Source organism: Portunus trituberculatus, chromosome 17 (genome assembly GCF_017591435.1).
Source record: "Portunus trituberculatus isolate SZX2019 chromosome 17, ASM1759143v1, whole genome shotgun sequence".
NCBI lineage: Eukaryota > Metazoa > Arthropoda > Malacostraca > Decapoda > Portunidae > Portunus > Portunus trituberculatus.
Window position 1 is genome coordinate 4,183,897 of NC_059271.1, and position 8,604 is coordinate 4,192,500.

At 39.5% G+C, this 8,604-nt stretch overlaps 2 protein-coding genes across 2 annotated transcripts in view; one reads left to right on the top strand and one right to left on the bottom strand.

Moving 5' to 3' along the window:
* The first annotated feature begins 548 nt into the window (after nucleotides 1-548).
* Nucleotides 549-8,604, top strand: part of LOC123505129 (elongation of very long chain fatty acids protein-like) — a 155,880-nt gene continuing 147,824 nt past the window's right edge. The window contains exon 1 of the mRNA XM_045256213.1: nucleotides 549-586. The gene's annotated coding sequence lies outside the window, so the exon portion shown is untranslated. The remainder of the gene's footprint in view (nucleotides 587-8,604) is intronic.
* On the bottom strand, nucleotides 3,206-3,700 carry LOC123505174 (protein ZBED8-like). Its single transcript, XM_045256336.1, has one exon. The coding sequence runs from the start codon at nucleotides 3,698-3,700 to the stop codon at nucleotides 3,206-3,208; it is 495 nt and encodes a 164-aa protein (XP_045112271.1).

Below are 8,604 nucleotides of genomic sequence, written 5' to 3' on the forward strand. Positions count from 1 at the left end.
TGACGCAGCAGACTTGAAGACTGGCGAACTTGGTGGTTTTTATTGTGTCTTGAGAAAGGTTGACAGTGGCCTTCAAGGGATATTATCACACTCCTTCATGGTCACGACGCGTTGCAATGGCCTCCCCTGTTTACACCTTCCTCTCTGTAATGATACAGCACCTTTCCGTATCCGGAATTCCTTGTTTACTTTTCTCTTGCAATTGTGTGTCAGTCTCCTCTAGGAGTCACCTTCTGTCTATACTGCCTGTCATTTATAATATTTGCATTTTATTTTTCACTCATGGAGGCTTTCACTAAAAGTCACAAGTGTTAATGTTTCTAAGACATTAAGCATACATCATCCATTCGTCCCCCAGTGTCACTGCGGCGCGTTGCAGACGGACACTGCGGGACATGTTTGTGTGGGGGTTCAATCCTTAGGAATTATTTTTTTTCTCATTTCTTTTCCGCAGCGTCATCTGGCGTGCATCAGCGATAACCATGACTCGACCGCCTGTACAAATGTATCATGCACTGTGATGCGTGGGGCAGTGTGGTGTGGACACGCGGGAGAGGAACGACTGACCACCGGCCAATCCCTTACGGTGAGTGTCTGTGCATTGTGCTTGTGGTTGCGTGTATGTGCTCGTTGGTTTTCAAGTTCGATATGTCAAACATTTTCATTCTTTTTATGTAAAGTAGCATAAATTTACTTGGTTTTGTCGCGAATTTTCATTTCAAATTACGTAGCCAACTTGAGTCCAGGTATTGAAAAGTTTTGATATCTGTTTGAAATCTTTTAGATTCTCTAAGTGTTTTCCAAAACAGATAATAAATATTTTCACTGTTGTAAGAATAGGTACATATCAAGGCAGTGTGAAGCAGTGAGTTTGGCGCGCCTTGTATTGTCTGGGCGTGTCTAAGTGTCAGGCAATTAAGAGTTGTTGACTTTTGTGTTTGGCTTACTTACCACCTTCTTTTGCATACTTCGTCGTTCACGTCAAAAATTACCTTCGATTGATGTGCGGATAGCGATATAACAAAGCAGGATAGTCCAACCGGTCATTTCGTAATGGATAAGTTATCCTGCTTTCTGTGGCGGGAATTATGTGTCAAAAAGCGCAAAGCACAAAACTCAAACCTGATAAGCAACTTTCAGTTTTCACGATGAATTCCAAAACGCATCCTTCCACGTATTTTCACAAGAAATTGTGCAGGCGTGTGTAAGTGTTTAAATCCTTTCCAAGAAAACAATAACTATTGTAACACCGGAGCTATGGAGGGTGTGATCACCAGCGAAGCGGAGGCGGAGGTGATTTACAGTTGCCAAGATTTTGGCAGAGTTGTGTACATTGATATCTTCAAATATTCTTGAAGTTAGTAATTGGACATCCAGATTTCAGGTAGTTCAAGTGTGCCAATGAATCAGTATGTGACCCTCCGTTCAATTCTTACCTCAGGAAACGAAGATCTGTACTTTGAAACGTGTTGTGTTTCATAAGAACTGTTTTCAACGGCCGCTAAGATGATGATGGCGATGAAAATTACAGTAGTAATAATAAAGATAGTAACAACAATAATAATAATATTGGTAATAATAATAATAATGATAATAATAATAATAATAATAATAATAATAATAATAATAATATTATAATTATTATTATTATTATTATTATTATTATTATTATTATTATTATCATTATATATTATTATTATTACCAATATTATTATTATTATTATTATTATTATTATTATTATTATTATTATTATTATTATTATTATCATCATTATTATTACTATTATTATTGTTGATATTATCATCATCATTATTATTTTCTTTTCATTATTATCATTATTATTAATAATAATAATAATAATAATAATAATAATATTATTATTATTATTATTATTATTATTATTATTATTATTATTATCATTATTATTATTATTATTATCACTATTATTGTTGTGTACTGTTAATTATTATTATTATTATTATCATTATATTATTATTATTACTATTGCTATTATTATTATTATTATTATTATTATTATTATTATTATTATTATTATTATCATTATTATTATTATTATTATTATTATTGTCATTATGAATATCATTATTATTACTATTATCAATATTATTGTTGCTGTTGTGGTTGCTGTTGCTGTTGTGGTTGTTGTTACTGTTTTTGTTGTTGTTGTTGTTGTTTATGCAGGAGTGGCACCGGTCAAAGGCAACAAAAGGATAATAATAAAAAAAAAAGTCTCCAAACAGAATTATAAGTAGTAGTCAAATTTAAAAGATGAGATTCTTGAAACCTCTCTGAAAGAGTTCAAGTCATAGGAGGGAGGAAATTTAGCAGCTGGAAAGGAGTTCTAAGTTTACCAGAGAAAGGGATGAATGATTGAAAGTACTGGCTAACTCATGCATTGGTGAGGTGGACAGAAAAGGGATAAGAGAAAAAAGAAAGTCTTGTGCAACGAGGCTGCAAGAAAAGGGAAGGCATGCAGTTAGCAAGATCAGAAGAGCAGTTGGCATAAAACAGCGGCAGAAGATAGCAAGAGATGCAACACTTCTGCGATAAGAAAGATCTGGAGACAGTCAGTTAGAGAAGAGGAGTGATTCAACGAAATGCTTATGATTCCACCTTAACAGAGCGGTATAAGTGGAAATTCCCATTCATGTGAAGTATATTCCATACCTAGAAGGATAACGCAACTGTGACGGTAAAATGTTCTCCCTCTTTCTGCACTTCTGCAAAGTTCTTGACACACTAGGCCAGCGGTTCCCAACCTTATTTGTCCCGTTCCCCCTTTTCCAGTCATTGTTTCACCTGTGGACCCCCTACAACGAAATAGGTTAAGCCAAGAAAATTAATAAAAGATTTTTCTGCAAGAAATGAATATATTAATGTAAAATGCCTTCCATTGTTATGCTGATTAAGATGTAGGCCTATTTATATGAAATCAGAAAACATTCCGTTCAGCACTTTTTGATTTAAGTAAAACACATAGGAAAAATGTTATGTTAATGTTGTTATAGTTGTAGGTATTGTGTGCAAAAACTATCTTTATAATATTTGCCCTTTTTTGAGCTTGCAAGCACATGTATGAATAAAAAGAATCACAAAAACTGTATGAATACAACAAAAAATCACAAAAACAGCAGTGAATGAAACTTTTCATTGGTTGCGAAAAAGTATGTCACTTTATATTTCTCAATGGGACTTTTGTGGTTGTTTTTGAGCAACCAGCTCATGAATCCTTGGCTCAGTGGCAGCCAGTGCACACCTCAAGTCATCTTCCACAGACAGCTTGTTCCTTGATTTTGTTTTTATTGCAAGTAATGAAGAAAACCCACTTTCGCACAGGTAGGTTGAAGCAAAAGGCAAAAGAACTCGAACTGCCAGATCACTTATTTTTGGATATGATTCCATCATTGAACACCAGAAGCTAGACAAGGAGTTTGACTGGAACACATTCTTGGCTGTTGAATCATGGAGAAGCTCAATGAACTCTTCTTGTGCGTCTTCTAACACATCATCAACCTGACATAAGAAAGGATTTTTTGCTAATCCTGCATGCTGAGGGCTCAAGTCAGGAAAGTAACGGCGAAATTCATCATCTAGCTGAGACAAGTGGTCCATGATTTCCTTGGACAAGGTACTTGAAAGCTGACCATCAGCAAGAACTTCATTCAATGATGGAAACATCATAAATTTTCCTACACTCACTCTCTTCTTATACAGCTCCAATTTGGCCAAAATGCATGTATTGAGTCACAGTGGCTGAGCAAGTTTGAATCCTTTCCTTGAGTCTCAAGTTCAGCTGGTTGAAGATTTCAAATATGTCCACAAGATAAGCAAGGCGGAGCTCAAAGTGTTCTGATTTCAATATCTCCAACAGGTCACATTTTTCTGTACATCAAGAAACATTTCAACTTCCTGGCGAAGAGAGAAGAAGCGGGACAAAAATCTCCTGCAGACAACCACCTGACGGATGTATAAAAGAGCAAGGAACTATGCTCGGATTCCATGTCATGACACAGTTGCTGGAACAGTCTCGTGTTGAGGGCAGAGTTTTTCACATAGTTCACGACCTTGACAATACCAGTGAAAATTGTGAGAAGCCCAGAAGGAAGCGATTTAGAAGCCAGAGCCTCCCGATGAATGAAGCAGTGCACACCAACTGCATTTGGTGCTTTGGATTTTACTTTTGCTTGGAAACCCGACCTCGACCCAAGCATGGCTGGAGCTCCATCAGTTGTGATTCCAACAAGATTATTCCAACTCAAACCATGCTTGTCAAAAAAACGATGACACAGCATTAGTGATTTTCATTTATATAAGCATCTTCCCTTTATAATAGCTGCAATAGCTGTATTACAATAAATTGCAATATGAATTAATTATTGCACTTAATATTGCCATAATAAAATAAAGGTTATTTATTCATTTTCTCTCTCTCATTCATATATCACGTATATTCATGACACTCGTCATTTAAGGAGGCAATAAATCTTCCTGTCATCTCGCGAGCCACTCATGACCATCCCAAGGGCCAAATTTGTCACATGGACCGTGAGTTTGACACCGCTGATACTGTTAGCTAATGTAGAGCAATTCTAACATTTAAGCATTCAGTTTTAAGGATTGTGAACAGTAGTATAAATTTTATTCTGAGCCGCATGTCTCCTAATTCCAGTATAATAAATTTAAAAATAAGTAGAATCTCTATGGACCCCTTGAAATTCTTCCATGGACCCCTGGTTGGGAACCACTGCACTAGGCGGTGTAAATTTAGAAAATAATGAATAAAAGGTATGATTTTAGTAGATTATCAAGGAAGCATGCATTAATTATTTTCTTCAACTTTTCAAGCTCTGTACTCTGTATTTTGTAATGTGTAGAATGTGTCCGCCATATTCCTCTATGTATGCTGATGCGGACCTCTGAAACATTAATACTCAGCCTTGTCTTCCTCTCTCAATCCTCTCTGTGATGTTGCAGGTTGTATACAAACTAAATTTAATGTCATTCAGTAGCCTTTAAGCGACTGTTACAAGGGCAAGTTTTCGGTCAGCACAGTAAGTTACCGCAGCATAATTTTGACCATCAGTTCACCGAAATAATTATACGATACGGGATATACTCAGCCAGCCCCCTCATCAAGTTTCTGTGTTTACAACGTGTATTTTATTTTTTGCAATAAAAGCAATAAAAAGAAGCCTGAAATAATCAATAATACCCTGAATACCTGGTCCTTTCTCGCCCTCAACACTACCCGTACGGAATATCCCATTGTTACATTATTCAAGATTGTCACAACAGTTGTTACTTAGTCTTGCACTCATCAAAATGTTTATTCAACAAAGTATACCAATTTATCTTACGTGAATACATTTAAATAGTCTTATAAAATCCTGAAGTGCATGAACATACCGTCAGCATATGAAGATTTGCCACAGCAGTGATTGTTATAGCCTAGACATGCTATGCTGAACGAAATCACGGTTTCCAACGGGATATTGATGAGTGAACTTGCTGTGTTGACCGAGAACCTGTCCATGTAATAGCGGCTCTGGTATTGACCACGCTGCTTTTCCCGATAGCTTATTACAAGGCGGGGTACGGCGTGGGATGGGTGGGTGTGTTAGATCAAACATAAAGCTGCCCTCCATCATTGCATCACGAAAGAGTAAGTGTGACGAACGTAAAGTCAGTGTCGAATCATTTGTGTGGGCTTCTGTTCAACTTCACGTATCTCATTTCAGCAGCGTAACCACTTGGAGTGTTTAGCGTGTGATGATGTGATGTCTGCTCTAAGAATTGATGGTAACTGCCTTCTGTTATTGAGAACTTTGAGCGTTTCTGGTCCAATGATATAGTACGTGCAGTCTAAGGCGTTGTTTTGACCTATGTGGACCGTGCAGTGTGTGTGTGTGTGTGTGTGTGTGTGTGTGTGTGTGTGTGTGTGTTTAGGTGGCTAGCTGTCTACATATTATCCTTATCAGTTTACCAGTAATTTCTACGGGGTGAGCCTCTAACTCTGCCCGCACCCCCATCTCTCTCTCTCTCTCTCTCTCTCTCTCTCTCTCTCTCTCTCTCTCTGTCAACCAACTTACGCAGTTTCCCTAAGGCTGCTAAGCGGTCACCACATAGAAACAGGAAGTGTGGGACATGCCAACCAAGACGCGAGGTGGAGTGATGTGCGCGTGGCGTCACCGCTCACTGGAGAACACTTCTTTCTTTACATGACGAGAACACTAAATTGTGATTGTGATATACTGCTGCAAAATGTGAAAGTTTGTTTGATAGATGGTTGATGTATTATAAGCAGTAAAAGAAAGTAAAGATTTTGATTTACAGTGGGTTGAGTAAACTCATTTTTTCGCGGGTTGTGTTGGCTGCGCGATTAGTACCGTGTGGGAGGTGTTGGTGGTTTTGCTGTGCCTGGCTTAGAATAGTATTGGCCTGGATTATAATCTTATTTACATCCTCCAGGTGGTTTCCTCAATGTCTCTTCGTACAGTGCTTGCGGTGGAATTTTTATTGAAGAATTTACTGTACCAGTTTAGCATAAACACTTCCTAGTAAGAAGGGCTCACCCAAAAAGAAGGAGAAAAAATTAGAGAAACTGAGAGCGCACAGCTTAAGGGTCTGTTTTGTCTAGTAGATCTCTGACGATGTTTACTTTCACTCCCCAGTTTGAGGGCGGGACGAGCCCTGCGAGGCGTGTCTTGAAGAGTGTCAGCAGGTGGGCAGGGTGGGCTCAAGTTTTTGAGGACCTCTTGCTATGACGCAATAATTGCCGCTCGTGTCTGGCAGGAAGAGGACATCAGATATTGTTTTGAGCAGACCTTTTATTGAAAACTAGTGGATCAGTCAGTACTAGAGAGTGTAGTGGAGGATGGCAGGGAGGACGGAAATTCAGCCAAACGGTTCCTGTAGTCAGAGTGGTGGTTTGGACGAACCAGGAAGTGACACAGTGGAAGCCCGGGATTTAAGCGCGTGGTGGCAAGGGTGCAGTCCTGTGTGCCTGATGGTTCGCTAACTTTCGCCTCCTTGTGGCCTCTCGCCAGGACGAGACTACCAGGGGGGAAGACAGAGGGCCCATAGTTATTACCAACAGAGTTTTCTTCATTACTCCTATTCTTTAGTTCCTTCTGCCATTATTGTTCCTCCTGTCCTTGATTCATCTGTTTTTGCCATCTACCACCATCATATGTCCATTTATACCTTCCCTTCACTTCAGTCTTCTCTGTCTCTTAATTCTCTCATCCCGATTCTTCAATCACTCCTTTAAGCGCCTCCTTCCTTGTCCTCTCTCTATCTCTTTCTCGTATTCTTCCTCGTGTGCTGTTTTCCTCTACCAATCTCTCTCTCTCTCTCTTTCTCCTTCCTTCATCCCGCTTTATACCTCCAGTAGCTCATTTCTTTTCTCCATCTAGTCTCACCCTATCCGTTATCGAGTTCGTTGGTCACTTTTCTCCCTCGCCTCATCTCCTTCAAGCACCTTATCCTCGACCTCCTCCACTTATATATTTCTCTTCGATCCCTATCCTGGTATATGCACTCTACCTCATGGCTGTTAGAAGTAATAAAAGATTTCCCACTCACTTAGGATGTTCGTTATCGCGTTAATGAGAAGTGGATGGGTGGGGCAATTAGTATCTATATTCAAATTAATGGCCTTGGAGCAAGAGCAGGAGCAGGAGCAGGAGGTAGTGGTGGTGGTGGTGGTGGCGATGGAAGGAGACGTGACTTGCTTTCATAATCTCTTTAGAAATGTCCCGAGCTTACTGCGTACGTTGCATGTTTACTCCAGGTCAAACCAATCTATTACCTGTGTGTTAAATTTGAAAGTTCCTAGTAATCTGAAGTGTCCAGTGAAGGAAGCGCCTCTATCGTAGAAAGTGATGTTATTTCCCACAAACTTACCAATCAGCTGCTTTTAGTATCGCGTAGGAATTATTGTTATGAGGGCATTGATGATGATGATGGTGATGATGATGATGATGTTGATAGTGAGGAGCAAGCGTTCACCCAGGTTAGGCGTGAAGTGAGGGTGAGGGAGTTAAACGCGAATATGATTTTTTGTGTGTGTCGGGGGGCGAAGAGCCAAGCAGCGCCCATCGCGTTCATGATCGTTGTGTCAGACTCCAAGTTAATTTTCCGTCATGGTGTGGCTTGTCTCTCGCTTTCATTTACACTTTTTCATTTATTTATCTTGTCTCGTTTATCCTTCAGGCTGTGGCGTTGATAGTTTCTGGACTCTTAGAGAAAGTGCACACACACACACACACACACACACACACACACACACACACACACACACACACACACACACACACACACACACACACACACACACACACACACACACACACACACACACACACACACACACACACACACACACACACACACACACACACACACACACACACATTAAGGAATATACAAAGCATACATACATACATGAATGATATTATTTGCGGTGTATGTCACATTTCCTTGCGGCAGGAGGAAGTTGGTCTCTGTTAGGGCAGCAGGAGTCGTATTATGTCAGGCCAGCCCAGCAGCGCCACAAAACAGACCGTGGAAAGTGTTAAGGT

What these genes read in the sequence shown, in the direction of transcription:
- LOC123505174 (XM_045256336.1), bottom strand. Translation starts at nt 3,700, where the DNA reads ATGTTTCCATCATTGAATGAAGTTCTTGCTGATGGTCAGCTTTCAAGT.